At 39.3% G+C, this 22,635-nt stretch overlaps 1 protein-coding gene across 2 annotated transcripts in view; it reads right to left on the bottom strand.

The window, feature by feature from the left end:
* The window catches only part of JADE3 (jade family PHD finger 3), a 159,079-nt gene that overhangs the window by 32,498 nt on the left and 103,946 nt on the right, over nt 1-22,635 (bottom strand). For both annotated transcript variants that reach the window (XM_055122193.1, XM_055122192.1), the window contains exon 4: nt 10,354-10,511. In XM_055122193.1, coding sequence (XP_054978168.1) covers nt 10,354-10,511 — 158 coding nt within the window. The remainder of the gene's footprint in view (nt 1-10,353; nt 10,512-22,635) is intronic.

The following is a 22,635-nucleotide window of genomic DNA, read 5'->3' as shown; positions in this document are numbered from 1 at the left end:
AGAAGAAAGCAAAGAGCACTATCTTTAAGATCTTGAAGCAAACATATTTTAAAAAACAGACAAATACATTAACCATAAAGCAAGGGATGAAAAACCTTGCTTATCAAAAGACATAATTGAGGAACTGGAAAGAAAATACAGTGGGTAGGGGAACTTGCCTTGCATAGAGATGACCCAGGTTTTATCCCTAACATCACACCCATCAAGAGTGATCCCTGATCACAGAGCCAGTAGTAAGCCCTAAGCACCTCTAGGAGTGTCCCCAAAACAAATACAAAGAAAAAAAGAGAGTGAAGAAGGCAACCTACAGAATTGTATATAGTTACAATTACACATAGATGGTGAAATTCTTATATCTATAGGCTTTTACATAACTATTTTAAAAAGACAGGCAGGGGCTAGAGTGATAGCAGAATGGGTAGACCAATTGCCTCGCATGCGCTCAACCCGGGTTCGATTCCCAGCATCCCATATGGTTCCCCGAGCACCGCCAGGAGTAATTCTTGAGCGCAGAGCCAGGAGTAAGCCCTGTGCATCGCTGGGTGTGATCCAAAAAGAAAAAAAAACAGACAGGCAACCCAATTAAAAACTTAAAAAAATTCTTTACAAATATGGTAACTTTAGAGAAAATTTTTTCATATAGTGAGACAAAACTAAGTATAATTGAGAAAAGCATAGAGAAATTATCGATGTAGAACAATCACATCAAAGTAGAAAACAAATTAAAAAAATAAGTCACCATGGTAGATCTGCAATTCTTTTTCTTTTAGGGGTGAATGGGAATGCAGCACCCCACTACACAAATTAATGCAGTCAAGTTTCCCACATTTAGGGAAAATGCAGGGCCATCTAACCAGAGAGGGTTTAAAAATGTAGAACTAAGGGCCAGAGAGATGGTACAGCAGGCAGGGTGTTTGCCTTGCATGCAGCCAACCTGGATTAGATCCCCAGCAGAGCCAGGTGTGGCTCCAAGATAAAAAAAAAAAAAAAGAACTGGAGCCAGTGAGATAGAACAGAGGTGAAGTTGCTTGTGTTGCATGTGACTGACTCTGGTTCAATTCTGGGCACAACATGGTTCCCCTGATCATTGTTGGGAGTGATTTCAGAGCACAAATCTAGAAGCATCCCCATAGCACAGCTGGGTGTTGGTCCATCAAGCTCCCACTCACTTTAAAGTAATACTGTAATTTCTTGATGATTTAAGAATTATGTTACCTAGTAACCTAGTTTATAAGGGATTCAGAGAACTATGTTGGGTGAGGTTGGGGTATACTACTCACTTTCACAAAAGAAACTGCACAAATGGAGCTGAAATTCCTGTATATCCTTATGCAAAACAAAGTTGGATTCTCTATATCTCACAGCACACACAAAAGTTAATTTAATGGATTAAAGGACCAAATACAAGACACAAAATTATTTTTTTTTGGTTTTTTGGGTCACACCCGGCAATGCACAGGGGTTACTCCTGGCTCATGCACTCAGGAATTAACTACTGGTGGTGCTTGGGGACCATATGGGATGCTGGGAATCAAACCCGGGTTGGTCGCATGTAAGGCAAACACCCTACCCGCTGTGCTATTTATTGCTCCAGCCCCAAGATACAAAATTCTTACAGAAAAGCTTGGTTTAGGCAATGATTTCTTATATATGACAGCAAAAGGGTAAGCAACCAAAGAGAAAAAATAGACTGAACATCATATAGACTAAAAATTGTCTTAAAGGACAGCATCAAGTATGTAAAAAGACAACCTATATAACTGGGAGAAAATATCTGTAAATCGTGTTCAATAAAAAATGAAGTGTACCCAGAATATTTAAAGAACTTTTATGATTCAACAAATAGCCCAGGTTCTTTTTATCACAGGGGCCACAGCTAGCAGTTATCAGGGCCCACTAGAAATACAACTTGCAATGCTTTCCTGCTGGTGCTGGGGATTGAACATAGGGTCTCATATATGACAAGCATCATTTTACCACTTGAGCTATCTATCTGTTATATCTTCACAGTATTTTTTTGGTTTTTGGGTCACAGCTGGCAATGCTCAGGGGTTACTCAGTTACTACTGGTGGTGCTTGGGGAACCACATGGGATCCAAGGACCAAATCCAGGTTGGCCACGTGCATAGAAAACAACTTACCTGCTGTACTATCGCTCCACCCTCTATTTTTTGTGCGTGTCATACCCATCATGGCTCACTGGCTACTCTCAGCTTGGTGTTCAGGGTACATGTGGTGTTGGGGATCCTGCATGCAGAACAAGCACTGCAGCCTGTTAAGCTATCTCTCTGTCCCCATATTATGGATTATTATTTGATCATAAAAAGAAATAAATACTAACAACATGGATGAATCTGGAAAATATAATGCTGAGTGAAAAGTCAGTTTCAAAAGTATGATTCCACTTATATAAAATGTCAAGAACAAGTACTAGATGGCCCCAGAGTATAGAGAGGAGAAGGAAAGAAAGAGTGGAGGGGATTTGGGGAGAAGAGACAGATGAGAAGTAATGGGGGCTAGGCCAAGGGGATTAAAGAACAAAGGTGGTGTTAAGGAGCCAGATATCCAAACAACAGTCAACAACACTTAAATCAAGAGACCCAGACTTTTATAACTAAACATAGAAAGGTGCCTGTCAAGAGGGAAGGCTGGGGTGGGGGAGGACATGGGAGGGAACCTGGGAACACTGACGGAGGGAAATTGACACTTGGGGGTGGGATTGGCCCTGCAATATTGCATATCTGAAGCTCAACTATGAATAACACTGTAAATCACGATGCTTTAATAAAAAAGAACAAGAACAAGCGATAGTAAGTAGATTAGTGGTTAGTATGGACTGAGCTATATTCTCCAAAATTCATATTCTGAAGCTCTAAGCCTTCTGTGTGACTATATTTGAAAACAGGATCCAAAAGTATATAATAAAGGTTAAGTTCATATGTATTCAGATCTAATATGGTAGGTATCTTTATAAGAAGAAAATGGACACTAGAGATCTCTCTCTCTTTCCCTGCCAACATACAGAGGAAAAGCCATATACGGACATGACTGTTCACAAGGCAGAAAGAGAAGTTTCACTGGAAAATAAAATGGCAACTTCTTGAACTTCCAACTTTCATACTGAGAAAATACATTTTTGTTGTCTAACTTCCCAGTCTGTGGTACTTTATTATGGCAGTGTTAACAAGCTAATACAGTGATTGCGAGAAGCTGCGAAGAGGAAAATAAGTTTTGTTTATTTAGAGATGCTGGGCTTCTTTCAGGGATAATTAAAGAATTCTGGAAATATAGGTAGTTGCATAACTTTGCAAAGAAACTAAAGACTAATACAATTTTATTTTATCTTATTTTTTCTTCTTGAGTAGGGTGTTCTTTATCATTTTATTTTTTTCTTTTTTATTGAATCACCATGGACTAACACAATTTTAAAAGGTGAATTTTATAGTATGTGAATTCTAACTTGATAGAAAAAATATTGACTGTTTATCAATTTATTTTTGGTTTTGGGGACACACATGGCTGTGCTCAGGGCTTATTCCTGGCTCTATACTCGGGGACCACTCCTGTGGGATTTAGGGGACCATGTAAAGTGCTGAGCATCAAACTTGAGTTGGCCACATGCAAGCAATCACCCTAACCTCTGTATGTCTCCAGGCCCTGTTGATCAATTTTTTTAAAAAATAAAGCAAGAGGCACATTTGAAAAATTCATAAAAAAATTTAAAACTTGTCATGATAATAGTAAAACCCCCATACAACCTTCCTATTTTAGTTAACTTATAGTTTTAATATATGTCCACTTACACTAAACTCTTTCAATAATGTGTTTGAGAAAGTAAAAAAATACTTTTTGAATAAGAGATTGGAGGTTAAAAGGTTAGCCACTCCTATTTGCTTTTATTCTATACTCCTTATTTTAATGCCCTTCCCTTTCTGTGCTTATCTTCAATAGCGGGTAGGGCATTTGCCTTGCACGCGGCCAACCTGGGTTTGATTTCTCTGTCCCTCTCGGAGAGCCTGGCAAGCTACTGAGAGTATCCTGCCCGCATAGCAGAGCCTGGCAAGCTACCCGTCGTGTATTCGATATGCCAAAAACAGTAACAAGTCGTCTCACAATGGAGACGTTACTGGTGCCTGCTCAAGCAAACTGATGAACAACGGATGACAGTGCTACAGACAGTGCAGTGCTATATTTTGTTTATTCACCACTCTTCCTTCCTAACATCTGCCCATTTTTATTTCTTTACCTTGTCCTATTCTCTTTACAATAATGAATGTTTACTGAAAACTTACTAGTAGCCTCAATAGTACAGGTGGTAGGATACTTGCCTTGCATGCAGCCAACCTGGGTTTGGTCCCTGGTACCACATACAGTCCAGTCCCTCAAGCCCTGTGAGGAGTTACCCCAAAGCTAAGAGCCAGGGGTAAGGACTGAGCAATGCCAGGTGTGGTCCCCCCAAACAACTAAAATTAAAAAATAAAAAGCCAACACACTTTGCCTGGAGTGATAGTACAGCAATTAGGGTGCTTGCCTTGCATATGGCCAACCTGGAATTGATTCCCAGCACCACATATGGTCGCCTGACCACTGTCAGGAGTGATCCCTGAGTGTAGAGCCAGGAGAAAACCCTGAGCACAGCTGGGAGTGGGAAAGGAAGAAGGGAAAGAAAGAAGGAAGGAAGAAGTCAGGCAGGCAGGCTGGCAGGAGGCAGCCAGCCTGCCAGCCAGTATTTTACAGTAAAGGTTCTGCTCTTAAGTAGCATATAGTCATGTCTTTCTTCCTTTTCTAATCACAGTTGTGCTGTCATATTCCCACTATCATCTATACACACCTGTCTATGACTATATATGTGTATATGAATGATACTTTCATTAACATGGCCGAGGTATATGTATTTAATATATTATCATTTGAAAATAGAATTTAAACTTTTTTATTTCCTTATATAAGTAGTAACAGTACAGTGCTTGCAGCTTCCTTTCATTACATAAAATAAGCACTTTTATTTATTTATTTTTTTGGCTTTTTTGGGTCACACCTGGCAATGCACAGGGGCCACTCCTGGCTCTGCACTCAGGAATTACCCCTGGCGGTGCTCAGGAGACCATATGGGATGCTGGGAATCGATCTCGGGTCGGCCACATGCAAGGCAAACGCCCTACCTGCTGTGCTATCTCTCCAGCCCCAATAGCACTTTTAATGCCTTGGTAAACTGGTATATTCCTTTCTAGTTTGGATCAGTTTCCAACATTTTAGTATGTTTTCAATGTTGCAATACAATTTGGGCTCCCTCCAAGCAGTTAGTTCTCAGGGGCTCCAAAGATCATTCCTGGCAATACTTAGACAACTGGGCCAGATAGTTAATTGCTAGGGGCTGGTGATGTGGTGCTACGTAGATCCATCATTGCTGCAGGGTACCAGAGCCACACCTGTTGGTGCTTAGGAGGTTTCTAGAGCTACAAACGGCATTGCTATGTGGAGGGCATGTAGCGCTGGGTATCAAATCTGGGTCCCTGCACACAGAAGACATGCACTCGGACCCCTGAGTTATCTGAGTTACACTGTTGCACTGTCGTAGCAGTGTCGTCCCATTTTCATCGATTTGCTCAAGCGGGCACCAGTAATGTCTCCATTGTGAGACTTGTTGTTACTGTTTTTGTCTTATCCAATACGCCATGGGTAGCTTGCCAGGCTCTGCCGTATCTTTGAGTTATCTTCTCAAACCTATAAAATATTTTTGAGTTCCTATAATGTACTTTCTGGTGACAACACTTTCTCTGACAACATCATCATTCTTATCTTCAGAGTAATGTTATTTATTTATGCCTGTAAATTCATCTTCATTAAATTCTTCTGGGCTATACTGTTAGAACCTCATCACCATGGCTATTTTATAACAAAAATGAACATTTGTGTTTAATTATAAATTATCATCCAGTAGTCACTTCTCAGTTCTTTAAGTGTATGGTGGAATACAGTCCTTTGAGTTATTATCTTTCTAGATCCTGGAGGTATTTTAAAGGAATATTTTTAAATTAAAAATCAATTTAAGTTATGGGGCTTTTGGAAAGATTTAGACTATGTTTTAATTATTGTGATAATTTGTGCAGAAAGACAGGAAAAATACAAAAAGAACTTCACACACAAAATAAAATTGTAGTCTTAAGCTCTAACCGATCAATAAACACATTAAATCTAAGTGACTCTTTAGGTCATTAAATGGATAATGTTGACAGCTAAAAAATAAATAAATGAAACCCACTGATCTCGAGTTTGTGAGATTTCTATTTTCATATAACCATCTAATTTTAATTTTTTTTAATTTTTTTTTTGGTTTTTGGGTCACACCCGGCGATGCACAGGGTTACTCCTGGCTCATGCACTCAGGAATTACTCCTGGCGGGGCTCGGGGGACCATATGGGATGCTGGGAATCGAACCCTGGTCGGCCGCGTGCAAGGCAAACGCCCTACCCGCTGTGCTATTGCTCCAGCCCCAAACCATCTAATTTTTAAACTAAAATATAGTATTAGCAGCAGAAGTACACACCATGAAAAGGAAAAGAAGCAAACATGTCTAGCACCTATTTTATGGGTCAACTCCATGTTCGGTGTGTTAACTCATTTGTTATTTTAATTTTCATAATCTAATTTTATAAATTTAATTATATTTTTTACATTTTCTAGTTTTATAAGCCACACCCAGCAGTGCTCATGGTTTATATCTGGCCCGGTGCTCAGGGATCACTCTTGGTGCCAGGGATTGAACCTGGTCAAGCTTGTGCTAGACAAGTGCCTTCCTACTTGTACTACCTCTCTGGCCCCAGAACCCACTGTATCATCTCCCTTCTTATTAAAAAATAATGTAAACCATTAAAGGACAGAGACTTACAGAGCAGACTGAAAAAATGGAATCTAAATATATATAGCTGTCTACAAAAAAAAATCCCAAAGTTATAAGTATATAAATAAAACAGAGAAATACATATGATGAAAACATTGCTCAAATGAAGTGACATTGATATCAGAAGAAGCAGATTTTATAGCAAAATTATCAGAGATGGAGAACATTATATATTGATATACTAATCACTCAACCAAAATGATAAAAGATAAATGTATGTGTGCCAAACAACAGTGCTGCAAAACTTGTGAAACAAAAATGATTGACCCGAATCTAGAAACAGACAACTCTCACCACACCATAGCTGGAGATTCAACTTAGTAGTAATTGACAGAATAAACAAAATCATCAAGAGGTTAGAACAACTTTTCTCAACTGGGGACCATCTAAGCTCCCCTTTTGGGACCCCAGAATATTCCAATGGGGCCACAGGTAACAATAGTGTAAATGCCATGGCACAAGACTAGAGGCAGGGCAGGGAGACCATAGAAATGAAATAAGGTTGGATAAGGGTCAGTGCCAGAAAGGTATAGAAGAACTCAACATGACCAACAAATATGACCATATTCACATGTATAGAACATTTCTCTTAATAGCTGCAGCATATACATTGTTTTCAAGCACACATGGAACATGTATCATGACATACTATATATTGGCCATAAAATAAACCTCACCAAAATTTTAAAACTTGGAATGACAAAGTTTGTTTTTTCATCATAATGGAGTCAAAACTAATCAGTAACATAAAGATAACTGGACACTAAAGTCATACTTCTAAATAATCTATGAGAGGTGTGGAGGAATAGCATAGGAGTTGAGTCTTGCAAGCATACGATGACAAGTTCTAATTCCTGGTGTCCCACATGCACTAAGCATGATCCTGGAAGATCTGCTGTCTATGATCCAGAGTAAGTAATACGAGCAATTTCTGGCCATGCTATAGCTAGATGTATATAAAAACCACAATAAGGGATGCAGTTTCTACAACCAGGAAGAATGACTTTTGTTGAGCATGTGTTTGAGCAGCACAGTGACTCCTGGCAAGCGCTATGAACACAACTTATGTACCTTAACTACAAGTGTTCATCTTGGAGAAAATGTGTGCAAGCTCTACAACTAAAGGAGTGCAAACCTCAGTGATTACACTTTGGCCAATTATGCAAACACAGTAATCTGATATTAGATCTTAGGTGAACCTAAAAATGTGTGAGCAAACAGGCATCTGTGTAAATCCAGGTCATCACAATATCAACAACAAAGGAAAAGAGAGGGAATAAGTAAAATAATCTATGAGTGAGTCTCAAGGGAAAACAAGTGAATGAAATAAAACATCAAAATTTGTGGGCACAGCTTAAAAAAAGTGAAATATGTAATGCCAAATGCTTATACTGGAAAAGAGGAAGCTAAGATTCCAACCCAAGAAGCTAGAGAGCAAAATAAACCCAAATAAGCATAAGAGATATGAGAATAAATGAAATTTTAAAATAATGAAACAAAAATGGTTTTGTGTAATGATCAATAAAATTCACCAACCTGTAGTAAGAAAACAAGGAGATAAAAAATGCCAGTATGAGGAACACAAAGAGGGATACTATTATTTTGTTTGCTTCTTGTGTATTCACAATTGCTCACTAAAGCATTTTAATGATAGCTGCTTTATAATCTTTACTTAGCAATTCTCACATTTGTTATTTTACTACTTTAATATATGTATATATATAAATATATAATATAATATGTATTGGTTTTCGGGCCACAGCTCTACACTGTTCCTGGCTCTACACTCAGGGATCACTTCTGGAGGGCTTGATGGGCCATCTGTGGTACCAAGGATTGAACTGGGGTCAGCCATATGCAAAGTAAGCACTCTACCTGCTGTACTCTCACTCTGGTCCCACTACTGGAATATATTTAATTAAATTGAGATTGTGGGTGCTAGTACAAAAAGATGGTGTCAATGATGACTAGTGATATTCAGGATATGTGATCAGCAAATAGGGGCATTTTCCTTACTAGAGCATAGAGATTGTCTATGGGATAGCTTGGGCCTAGATTTCTAGAAATAATTCAACAACCATTTCTAGAGCATGATTAGCACTTAATAATCTGATACTGGGCTGGACAAAAAGTACAGTGGGTAGGGTGTTTGCCTTGCATGCCACCAACCGGGTTTGATTCTTGTCATCCCATATGGTCTCAATGTGATATCAGGAGTAATTCCTGGGTAACCCTTGAGCATCAGTGGGTGTTGCCCCCAAACAAAAAGAAAACAAAATAATCTTATACTTAGAGAATTCAAGAATTTGATTTCTGCTGTTTAAGAATCTAAAAGATAATAGGAATAGATACACAATTTCTCATAGTAACCAGGAAGTCCTAGTAGCCCCTTTATTTGGTGTTCTACTTTATTTTTTTGCTTTTTGGGTCACACCCAGCGATGCTCAGAGGTTACTCCTGGCTATGCACTCAGGAATTACTCCTGGCAGTGCTTGGGGGACCATATGGGATGCCGGGGATCGAACCCGGGTCGGCCGCGTGCAAGGCAAACGCCCTACCCGCTGTGCTATCGCTCCGGCCCCTGGTGTTCTAGTTTTTAATTTTTCTATTCACTCCCTCCTTTCTTGGGCCAACTGAACAGTGCTCAGGATTTACTCATGGCTCTATGCTCAGGGGTCACTCCTGGTGGTACTCAGGGGACCATATGGGATGCTGGGGATCGAACCCAGGTTGGCTGCATGCAATGCAAGTGCCCTACCCACTGTACTATCTCTCTGGACCCCTCCACTCAATCTTATACCAAGCATTTTATTTCATGCCAGTTTCTGTGCAGAGCTGGAAAAACAAAGGTATGAAATTAAAAATACTTTCAAAGTCAGTTATTACTCCTAAGCTGAACTTAATTTCTCTGGCAAAAAAGGCCCTTTTATACTTAAATTTTCTTCTCAAGTATTAATGAAGGCTATGTGATTATAGCAAATCCAATTGTTGCAGTTATCCCCCTCCATTTATATTTATGCACTTTACAAACCTTTATGCTCTGGCCCTCTATTTATAGATGCCATTAATAGGAAGCCTTATTATAATGAAGTAACTTCAGTTAGGTATAAATGGAATTATTATGAGTCTATGTAATTCTCTTCAAAGACTAATACATGGCACTGATTATTATATCAGATTTGGAAATTCTGGTCTCCTATATCTTATCATAATTTCAGATTGAACTTCAAAGAGTTTCCTTCTGTAAATGGGAATATAAAATATTTCTAGATAAATGAGCTTACTGATCTATCCTTAGCTTTATGTAATCAACTACTAGTCTGAGTGAACTGATGAACATGGTATACACCTTTATATTATAAATGTTTAATGATCTATTCAATGTCTGTTGCCAATACAGATAACCACAACATACTCATTCCCTAAGTCAAAGGTGTAAGAATAAAAATACCTGAGAGAAGGCTGAGGAACACTGTCTGGACTGGCTGGTACTTGGACTCCTTTCTCCCACTCTTCCTTCCATGTATCCGCAAATAGGTAATAGCTGTCAGGATTAATATGGTGAGAATCTGGAATTTTCATAGCACTGATGAGGTCCTTCCGGAACACCTGGGAAGACAATGCATATACACTAAGACGGCTATGGAATGGAATAGATAACACATGATGTCATTTTACTTACTGAATTTGTCAAACATTTCAATTCTTTTTTTTTCAGTGCTTATTATTAAACATTTTATTATTGAAGTTATGTGGTTACAAGTGTTAACACCAGTACTATCTCCTTGGTCCATGACCTTCACACTTTCATAGCATACTGGACATATTTTACAGAACATCTCCACAATTTGTTTTTCTGTTGTTTTCTCATGGTTAGTTATTTGCTTTGCTTTGGGACAAGAATATCACTGTAATGAGGTTGTACACTTTTCATTCCATTAGGTATTTATGATGTCAACGTCTTATTAGTGGTCTTGGTAAGTCTTGCTGGCTTTTTCCGCTGTTATGTTGGTATATTTTCCATTTTAATTAATAAATATTGCAGAAAAGATACTGGGAGTATACAAAACTCCTAATTTCGCTCAAGCTGTCATGGATAAACTTCAGTATCCACTGGTAGATATTCTGCCTACAACAATTATTAGCAAGGTGTTCAATTGATAATTTTCTTATTTCTTACAGTGATAGAATTTTATATAATATGCAAATAAAAGTTTTCCATCTTCTTTACCTAGTCATGTCTCTTACTGATTGCTCTTATTTAACTGCTAATAATGACTAATATTTGGAAAAGTAACAGATAATGAGCATATATCCCTTCTTCTGAAACTATTGGAAATGCTTCTGGTATGGCCCTATTAAGTGATACTACTAGGTTTAGGACTGTATCATATATATTTCAGTATCAAAGTATCTTACAGTTCTTAGTATCTTTATTTTTTTGCTTTTTGGGTCACACCTGACGATGCACAGGGGTTATTCCTGGCTCTGCACTCAGGAATTACCCCTGGCCGTGCTCAGGGGACCATATGGGATGCTGGGATTCGAACCCGGGTCGGCCGCGTGCAAGGCAAACGCCCTACCTGCTGTGCTATCGCTCCAGCCCCAGTATCTTTTTTTTTCTTCTTGGGTCACACTCAGTGATGCACAGGGGTTACTCCTAGCTTTGCACTTAGGAATTACTCCCAGCAGTGCTCAGGGGACCATGTGGGATGCTGGGACTCGAACCTGGGTTGGCCGTGTGCAAGGCAAACGCCCTACCAGCTGTGCTATGGCTCCAGCCCCTTATTACAGTTCTTAGTTACTTGAACGTTTATGAGTGGATGTCAAATTTTGTTAAAATCTTCACAGTATATTGTATCTTCAGGAAATAATCAATTTGTTTCTTAGTTAGATTAATATTCTGTATGATAACACTGAATTTCCTTTTTGAATTGATTTTGGGCTACACAGGTTGGTGCTGATAGGCTGAATTAGGGCCACCTGCATGTAAAGGATGTGTGCTAGCTCTTTGCACTATCTCTATAACACTTCTAACTTTGGGAGGTATACCTTATTTTTTATAGAGGTAACGTTGGTTTGTGAGACCATAAATGTTTTAGGGGTACAATGTAACTATACTACACCCACTACTCAAGTACCAATATCCTGCTACCACAATCCACTTGATCCCCTCCATACTTTTGTTTTTGTGCCACATTTGGTGATGCTCAAGTGTTACTCCTGGCGCTTCACTCAGGAATTCTTTTGCTGGTACTCAGGGAACCATATAGGATGCTGGGGATTGTATCTGGGTTTGCCCACCTCCACACTTTTTACCAAGGACTCCTTAAATCCTTGGTAAAATTAGTTCAATTCCCAGTCTGATTTTTTTTTTGGACTGTATCTGTTCCCCTCCTTTGTTCTTTTATATACCACACAAGAGAGATTATATAGTATTTGTTTCTCTCTTCACATACTTCACATATGACCCTCTAATTCCATACAGGTAGGAAAATTCCACCTTTTCTAATAAATAATAATCCACTGTGTATATAAACCACATTTTCTCCATCCACTTATCTGTCCTTAGGTAGCACTGTAGCACTGTAATCCCGTTGTTCATCAATTTGCTCGAGCGGGCACCAGGAACATCTCCATTGTGGGACTTGTTGTTACTGTTTTTAGCATATCGAATACGCCATGGGTAGCTTGCTGGGCTCTCCGAGAGGGATGGAGGAATTGAACCCGGGTCGGCTGTGTGCAAGGCAAACGTTCTACCCTCTGTGCTATTGCTCTGGTCCTTAATTACTTGGGTTATTTCTTGGCTTTTGTAAGCAGTGTTGCAAGAACATAAGCATGCATCCCTTTTCTGTTGTGCTTTCGTGTCACACCTAGTGGTGCTCAGGGAATTAACCTGGGTAGGCCTCATACAAGGCAAGCACCTTAGCCACTGATTATCTCTTTATGAATTAGTGTTTTAGTGTTCTTTTAATAGATTCCTAGCAGTGGAATTGCTAGATTGTATGGTAGATTTATTTTTAATATTTTAAGAAACCTTCATACTGTTTTCCATAGAGGCTGGACCAACTTACAAGTTCGCCAACAGTGCGTAAGGATTTTCTTCCTTTTTAAAAACTCACATTCCTTCCAGCACTTGATGCTGCTAGCCTTCTAAAAATTTTGAATTTTTTTTCGAAGCATGGTGATTTACCAAAATTATTTATGACTTAGTTTCAGGCATACAACATTCTAACACCAATCCCTTCATCAGTGTCCACTTTCCTCTACCAATGTCTTCAAGTTTCCCTCCCACCAATCAGCCTGCTTCTATGACAGACATTTTTCCTTTTCCTTTTATGCACTGTGGTTTGTAATAAGGTCTTACGCATAACACTTTACCACCTCTTGCTCCACAGTGGCCACTTCCCTCCACCACCTCCACCACAATGTCCCTCTGCTATAAGATTACTATTAAAGATCAGTTCTCAACTTTTGTTACTCTTGGGTACTGAGTAGAATTGCTGGGTCATATCAATTGCTAGTTTTTTTGAGGAGTGTTCATATTGTTTTCAAAAGGGCTGCACCAGTAGACATTCTTACTAGCTGACGTTCCTACCATATCCTCGCCAACAATGGTTGCTTTGTTCAAAAAGAATTTTGATGTGTGTCAGTCTCTGTGGTGTGAGATGATATATTGTTGTTTAGATTTGCATGTCCCTGATGATTACATTATTTGATTTGCATTTTCATGATAATGTTAGAATAAGGATTTTTGGCTTGGGAGAGGGAAACCACACTTGACAGTGCTCAGGGTTTACTCCTTGCTCTGTGCTCAGGGATCATTCCTGATAGGGCCCAAGGACCATATGTGGTGATGGACATAGAACCAGGGTTGGCTACATACCCTGATAATTTTTTTCATGAACCTGTTGGTGATTTGTATGCCTTTTAATTTGTTTTGTTTGGGGTTCCATCTGGTAGTGCCCAGGGGACACTCCAGATAGTTCTTGGAAGGCAATGTGGTACCAGAGAAAATCTGATTTCTTGTATGTAAAGATCTAGTCCTTTGAGCTGTTTTCCCTTTTTTCTTGCTTTAATTTTTTGGGTAGCTTTTATAACCCTTGAATTGTAGCCCTTGTTAGATATATGGTGTATGAAAACATTATCCCATTCAGTGGGATGTCTTTTTGATCTAATAATAAATTTCTTTTGCTGCACAGGAACCTTATATTTTGATGTAATTCAATGATTTACTTTTGCCTTTGTTTTTCTTTCTGACGGAACAGAATACTTGAACAATCACTTATACGGATATTATGGGGTATTTTCCTATGTCTTCTTCAATAAATAATACTATAATTTTTAATACTGAAATAAACTTGCATTTTAAAAATAGATATCACTTTGCTGTGGTATAATATCTCTTAGTAACTAAATTGCTTTGCTTTTTAGTTTTTGAAGTATTTATTAATGAGTGATATTAAATGACTATTTTTTGGCATTCATCAGGTTAGGTATTAGAACTACTCATCATTAATAAAATTAATCAGGACACTTTATTTCTGCTACTAGATGCTCTATAAACAGAGGTTCCTCAATTTATTTCATATACCTGCCCTGACAGTGAGGCTAGAGTGACAGCCCAGTGGGTAGGGTGTTTGCCTTGCATGCGGCTAACCTGGGTTCAATTCCTCCATCCCTCTCAGAGGGCCCAGCAAGCTACCGAAAGTATCCCGCCTGCACAGCAGAGCCTGGCAAGCTACCTGTGGTGTATTCGATATGCCAAAAATAGTAACAACAAGTTACTCACAATGGAGATGTTACTGGTGCCCGCTTGAGCAAATTGATGAGCAACAGGATGACAGTAACAGTGACAGTGACCTGCCCTGACACTCCCTTTCAGGAAAAAAAATCATTCACATCTTTCTAAATAAGTTCCAATAAAAACGATATTGCTTCACCCCCTCCCCCACATAAAGCATTCAGTGCCCAGTCCTGGAAATCTTCCTTCTTTAACATGAACAAACAAAAAGCAACAACCCTGGATCTTTCCAGTGCTCCCCCAAGGGGGCAGTATTCCCTTGGGGAAACACTGCTCTAATCTGAGAATTATTGGAACTAACTGGTTCTTTGTAAACGAACTGTTTTAAGCTTTCTAGAGTCCTCCTCAGTAGTAAAGAATACAATCTATTTATAGTTATTTACTTATTTATTTGTGGTGTCAGGAATTGAACCTAGGGTATCACACATGCAAGTTGAGAGCTTTGTATTTAAAGAGCTGAGCCACAACCCTGGCCGTTTTTTTTTTTTGCCATTGGTATTTTTTAGCATTTTTTTATTAGTGAATCACCGTGAGGTACAGTTAAAGATTTGCAAACTTTTGTGCTTGTGTTTCAGTCATACAATGCTCGAGTACTCATCCCTCCATCAGTGCCCATTCTCCACCACGGATGATCTCAGTATCCCCCCCAGTCTCCCACCTTGCCTCTGTGGGAGGGAACCCTGGCTGTCTTTAAGTTTTCTAACTCTGACTCTTAGCTATAAATGTAGAAAAATGAAAAAAAAAACACTAATATTCAATAGATTTCAATTAAACATTAGGAACATGAAAATTAAAGCATCTTATTTTACTTTTTTTGGCAATATTTGGCAGGAATAATTTGAGCCACACCTGGTGTTGACTCTTAGCAGTGTTTGGGGGTCCAAATAGGGTGCCAGGGATAGAACCAGGGTGAGCTCCATGCCCTACCTGCTATCACCCTGGCCCTAATCAGTTCTTGACAGCAATTTTAATGATAAACGTCCAATTAACATTAATCAACGATAGAATATATACTTTCATATAAAATATTCATTTGCTTGTAACTCATCTACCCAATATGAAAAAAACTCAACCCCTTGCACATTGAAGAAAAAATGTACCCATATTTCTGCAAGATCAAAGGAAGAGGTGCTATTTGTAAATATTTTAGCCTTCCATGAAAATAAAGGAAAAATATTGAGGAAAACACTCTCCATATTCTGAGTAACATGAAAGTAGAGGCACAGAGCATGATCCAATAAAGTAATTAAGTCTTGATTGGTACAGTACTGCTTATCATTTCACAGAGCACAGCATTAAACTATCACAATGAGATGAAGCTGTTTAAATGAAGAATTCATTCTATTTGTTACTTTGCAGGGACATTTCTTCAATGCCTGTTGGCTTCACATAGGGAATACTTATAATGAATAATAATGACCCCAGAAAGGTAGAGATATAAACCTATTTTAAACATGCAGGTGGCCAGATGGCAACAAAATAACCTCCCGACAAAGAATTTCACTTAATTAAAATTAATTGGGCAGTGTTCAGGGAGAAAGTTAAGTCTACAGGAAACAAAAACTAACTTGTGATGTATTAAATCATGTTTTATATACATGCACATTTAACATGTTTCACATAAAGCTCAGTGTTCTGGGCAGCTAGCAAGAGACACTAAATCATCATTTTGGTGAACACTCTGATCCATTACTATAAATTACTAGATTACCTTTAATGTACCAATGGGTAAATGGTGGCAGCAATTTATAACTGTACTAAACTACTCTTTGGAAAGATAGAACTGTGGGGAAGCCTACATTTATTCTGAAAAGAATACTAGGGCCAAGTTTTTTCCCCCGTTTTTAGGTCACACCTGGCGATGCACAGGGATTACTCCTGGCTCTGCACTCAGGAATTACCCCTGGCGGTGCTCAGGGGACCATATGGGATTCTGGGAATCAAACCCAGGTCAGGAGCGTGCAAGGCAAATGCCTTACCCGCTGTGCTATCACTCCAGCCTCCAAGGGCCCCATTTTTAACCCCATAAAATATTTCATTATTTTATTATTTTCCAAGTGATATACTTCGCAAGATAGGTTGACTATAAAATCATGCTCTGAGATTATTATCATCACATTATCTATTCACATAGCACAAGCTATATTTGATGTAACTGCTTATAAAAATCTACTTGGTGTAATTCCTAAAGAGCTTGAAAACATATTGTTGTGGGTTGAATGGTTACCCCCCCCAAATGTGTCCACATTCTAATTTCTGGAGCCTATGAATATTACCTTTGTCTCTTGTGAATAGGATCTGCTTTTGTTTTGGGGCCACACCTGGTGACACTCAGGGGTTATTTTTTTTTTTTTGCTTTTTGGGTCACATCCGGCGATGCTCAGGGGTTACTCCTGGGTCTGCACTCAGGAATCACTCCTGGCGGTGTTCAGAGGACCATATGGAATGCTGGGAATCGAACCCCGGTCGGCTGCGTGCAAGGCAAATAAATGCCCTACCCGCTGTGCTATTGCTCCAGCCCTTCAGGGGTTACTCTTGGCTCTGCACTCAGACATCACTACTGGCTGGGACTGGGGGACCTTATGTGGTACCAGGGATTTAACCAAGTTTGGCAGCATGCTAGGCAAGTGCCTTACCCTCTGTAATATCTCTCTGGTCCCTAATATTATTTTTCTTAACACATTTATTTTCTGGAATCCAGGCTTCACTTATGCAAATAAATTCTTAATTATATCTCTGGCCTGTCATTCTTTTTTTTTTGCTTTTTGGGTCACACCCAGCGATGCACAGGGGTCACTCCTGGCTCTGCACTCAGGAATTACCCCTGGCGGTGCTCAGGGGACCATATGGGATGCTGGGAATCGAATCCTGGTCGGCCTCGTGCAAGGCAAACACCCTACCCGCTGTGCTATCGTTCCAGCTCCTGGCCTGTCATTCTTTAAGATGTTATTAACTTAAGAATTCTGAGATGGTGGGGATGGAGAGATGTTATAGTAGATAAAGTGCTTGCCTTGCATGTGGCAGACCCAGGGTTTTTCCCTGACAACCTATATGGTCGCCCTAGACCCACCAGGAGTAAGCCCTGAGTACCACTGGATGTAGCTCAGAGCCAGGAGTAAGCTCTGAACACTTAGTTGTGCCCCCAAAACAAATCACTGTATTACTGTCATTGTTATCACTGTCATCCCATTGCTCATCGATTTGCTTGAACGGGCACTAGTAACGTCTCCACTGTGAGACTTGTTACTGTTTTTGGCATATCAAATACGCCACAGGGAGTTTGCCAGCTCTGCTGTTTGGGCGAGATACTCTTGGTAGCTAGCCGGGCTCCCCGAGAGGGGCGGAGGAATCGAATCCAGGTCAGCTGTGTGCAAGGCAAATGCCCTACCTGCTGTGCTATCGCTCTAGCCCCAAAACAAAAACAAACAAAATAAAAATGAGTTCAGTGACAGGCTAACTAGATTGGTCTACTGATTTCACTACTTTATAGTTTGGGCTAAGTAATCTAGATTCTCTGCATTTCAGTTTACTCACCTGTAAAACAGGGATAATCATAACAGTTACCACATAGGGGTTTAGGAGTTAATTGTATTAACTTATATATAAGATATAACATGGTATTGGGCTTGTGCAAGTTTCTAACTGAATTTTAGCAGAAATTATTTTATTACTATCAAAATACCAGCTTTTCCATCTAAAAGCAAAATGAAGTATATAGCTGAGTTCTCTGATACAGTTAACTAATTGTTCATGTAAAAGGAAATATGAGTTCAAGACCCAGCTAAAATGTGTATTATCTGGCTCCCAAAGACAAAGTTCACAAGCAAGAGTCCCGTCATGAACTTTAAGCAACATTCTAAGAGGGAAGATATTTCATAAAATATAGAATATGACCATTAGTTACTAAATTAATGATTGTCAGTGAGGGATCCGGATGTCGACAGTGACCTAAGTAATGAAAGTGAAGTTTTACAAGTTCCTGTGTGTCTATTTTATATGCACTGGTAGTTCCCCCAAAGTTCTTGAAACAAAAAGGTTTTGTACTTACCAGATAATTGCTCATTTATGGTCAAAGAGGGGATTCACAGGCTAACGTACAGTCTAGCAGCTATGCCAATTGCAAGAGTGCATACACATCTTGGCCTCTCATATGCTTGCAGAAACAAAGGGGGCCTAACTATGAATTCAATTAGAGTATCAATGCTCAACCTTCCAGAGCCACAAGATGAAAATGCCCTTCATGAACATCTCTAGCCTTATTGTTCACATGAGCCATCTCGTGGAAAACTTATTTTTAATGAAAATCAAAATAAAATATAATAGGCATTTTTTTACATTTAGAAGATACTGCAGAGATAGTAATAATTCACTGTGGACTTTAGAAATACAGATGTGTGTGGCAAAACCAGCATAAAAGATTAATAGAGAAGAAATGGTGAACACTATTTTAAGAATTTTACATTATACATGAAATCTCTGAAGGCTATGTTGATGTATACTATAAAATCCACAAATATCAAAATAATTAAAAATAAACAATATTGAGAAAATAAACAAAATCTATAAATTCAAATATAAAATTATGATTTATAACATGAAGAATCTAACAAAAAGGTGAATAATATTTTGTTCCATAACATATACCTTCTGTGCTATCAAACATAGTAACAGAAGTTCAAGAGCATTTCATTCTAACCTGGAAGCTACAAGATGAATCCTGCTACCCATTCCTTACTATAGTGAGAAAAATAATAAACTTGCATTATAAAATCACCATCCAGGGCATCATGTTTCAAAACATAAAATTAATTAAAAATCTACAGTGTGAAGAATCCAGTGGGCAATTTCTTATGAAAATTCTAAAAACTTCTGTAATATTTTTTAGAGAAAAACCCGAAACACTTAACTCACTGTATGACACAAAGGAGAACACTGTCTGGTCTATGTGAATGAAGTAGAAAGATTGATCTGTGTTGATTGTTGAGTCACTTAAACTGAAAACTGTACATAACTGAATACAACAGATGTGTCACCCCTAAGGAAAAAAACCAGCATACAAACAGTAACTATATTTAATAAAAGGAATTAACCTTAAATAATTGGGGGAGGCATACATAGGAATCTCACTGAGGCACTAAACATAAAGGAAAATATTTATCTATTAATGCATCTATTAAACCTCAGTGAAAATCATCATATATATGACATTTCCATGACTAACCCCCAGTAAAAATGTAAGGTTTTAATTTGAATATCCCTACAGAAGGAGTCAGAAAAGCAAACTCACACATATAATAGAAAAAAGGCAGACAGGCTGCAAATTAATGAGCTATTTATAATTTATCAGAGAAGTCGCAGGACAAATGGCCAACGCAGGAGAGAATATCCCTACAGGTATACCTGTAGGAAGACATTTAAGTAGATAATTTAATGAGTTGCCAGCGTTCAAGTGGGACTACAAAAGGGTATAAAATTCCTGGGGCTGGGACCAGATAGAAAGCTCAAGAGGCTGAGCACAGACTTTGTATGTAGACTTGCTTTTAATCCTTGGCACTGCAAGGTTCCCTGAACAACAGGAATAGCCCCTAAGCACCCTTTGGTATGGGCCAAGAAATATAATTCAAAAAACCCTAAATTCTTGGGGCCTGTAGTCACAGAGATATTTCACCCTCTTATAAGTTTTTTTCCAGATACCCATTTGGAGAAGAAGCTCTAGAGAGAGTGCATGTTCCACATGTACAAGGCCCTAGGTTTGATCCATAACACCAACAAAAAATAAGCAATAAGAGGGTATAGGTAAATATAACTACTGAATTTTAATTGATGCTATTTGATATTAAACTTAGAGAAATGTAAAAGAGTTGAAATCAAGTAGACTATGTTTTTTTTTTTTTTTAAAAAAAAGGATTCAGGAGAATGCTCCGGACCCTAGACTGGGCTGACAACACTGGGGTGCCCCAGATGGAGAAGGTGCATCCTCCCCGCCTTCTCCAGATGGAATCCCGGCGACACTGAGCTTCTACTAACATGGCTCCGGTATGTGGGGACCGGGACTATTTTCCAAACTGCATGGGGGCACTGGAACTGGGTGGTTCCAGCCCGCCCCTAGTCCCGGAAGTCACACCCTGAACCTGCCCCCAGCGCCATCTTGCCTCACTCGGCAGTGAAGAATCCTGGCCGGCAGGCACCACAAGCCAGAGAATGCTCCGGACCCCAGACCGGGCTGACAACACCGGGGTGTCCCAAATGGAGAATATGCAGTCTCCTCGCCCTCTCCAGATGGAATCCCGCCGACACTGAGCTTCTACTAACACAGCTCTGATATGTGGGGACCGGGACTATTTCTCCAAACTGCATGGCCGCTCATGTGGCTACAGGTCCTTTCCTGATATACAAAAATCCGCTCAGGAACAGCTCCTCTGGCCAGAATCCCAGAGGCACACAAACCAATCTCAGAACGCAGGGGCTGCTGGCAGACATATTCCTGGACTGTGAACTAAGCTCTGGCCCTGTGCAGCCCCAGGAGGGGAAGGGTTTTTGTTCCTTGGCCTTTCCCCTTTGGGGCAGCATGGTGACTGCCACCTTCCAGAGCCAATTGGACAGAGAGGTAGGAGCTTGCAGTGATGGGGCACTCGGGAAATCTCGCAATGAGTGGGGCAGAACCAGCCCTGCTCCGCACCCAATTGAGACCCCAAGCGGCCACCCACGAACAGCTCCTCCACTCCTAACTGCTATGATTTCAAAGGCACACAAACCAATCTAGGAATGCAGCAGCTGCTGGCACAATACCTCTGGACTTAATTACTAAGATACCAGAATTCCAAAATTGTATGGCTGCTTTTGCAGCCGTGCAACATCAATATGCTCTTCATTATCAGCAAGAGAAAACAAATTATCTAATGATGCCTTTTCGGCAGGTCTGATTGTTGGGGAAAAAAATTACAAATAACAGTAGTGGGTTTTCTGTCGAAAATTGAATGTAATCAAAGTAAAGAGAGAGTAAAGTGAAAATCATCTGCCACACAGGCAGGGTGGAGAATAGGAGTGGGGGCATACTGGGGTTCTCGGTGGTGGAACATGTATACTGGTGAAGGGATGGGTGTTTGATCATTGTATGACTGAGACTTAAACCTGAAAGCTTTGTATCTATTCTCATGGTAATTCAATAAAAAAAAGATTCAAACTAGAAATAAATATCAAGATAGCAGGAAAGTCTCCAAATGCCTGGAAGCTAAATAATTCATTTATAAATTATCCATAGGTCAAACAGGAGTCTGAGGGGAAATAAATACGTATACTGTACTGAATGAAAATGAAAATAAGCATGAAAAATGGCCTAAACACTTAACCTTAACAACCAAGAGGAAAAAAAACAAAGTAAATCTAAAGAAAGAAGGCTGAAAATTATAAAGAAAACCAAGCAGAAATCAATAGAATTATAAAGAGATAAAGAATAAAGATTATTTCACTGATTTATGAAATCATTTAACAAAAACAATAATTTATTTGGAACTGGAAAATACAAAGTGTGAAATAAATATACACTAGTCTATACTGATAAAATGATCAAATACATTTTAAAATGAATAATGGATAAATCTTCCTCACTGAAAATTACTAAACAGATGTGAACTACTCTTCTCTTCAGGAAAAGCAGCTTAATTACTTCTCTTAGCTCCCTAACCCACACAACCCTCTTAAAAGTAGGTCAAGCTTAGTGACTTTTATTTTTGGTTTTGGGGCCATACCAGAGGTGCTGGAGGGGTCACTCCCTGGTGGTGCTCAGGAGATCAAGAGGTGTCAGGGGTTGAACCCGGGGTTCCTGCATGAAAAACATGGGCTCTATCCCTTTGAGCCATAGCCATCTCATCTGCTCTTAATGACTTCTATGAAGAACAGAATAGATTTTTTTTCTTTTTGGATCACACC

Source organism: Sorex araneus, chromosome X (assembly GCF_027595985.1).
Source record: "Sorex araneus isolate mSorAra2 chromosome X, mSorAra2.pri, whole genome shotgun sequence".
Lineage (NCBI taxonomy): Eukaryota > Metazoa > Chordata > Mammalia > Eulipotyphla > Soricidae > Sorex > Sorex araneus.
The sequence above is the reverse complement of the archived record's forward strand: the minus strand, read 5'-3'. Positions and strand labels throughout refer to the sequence as shown.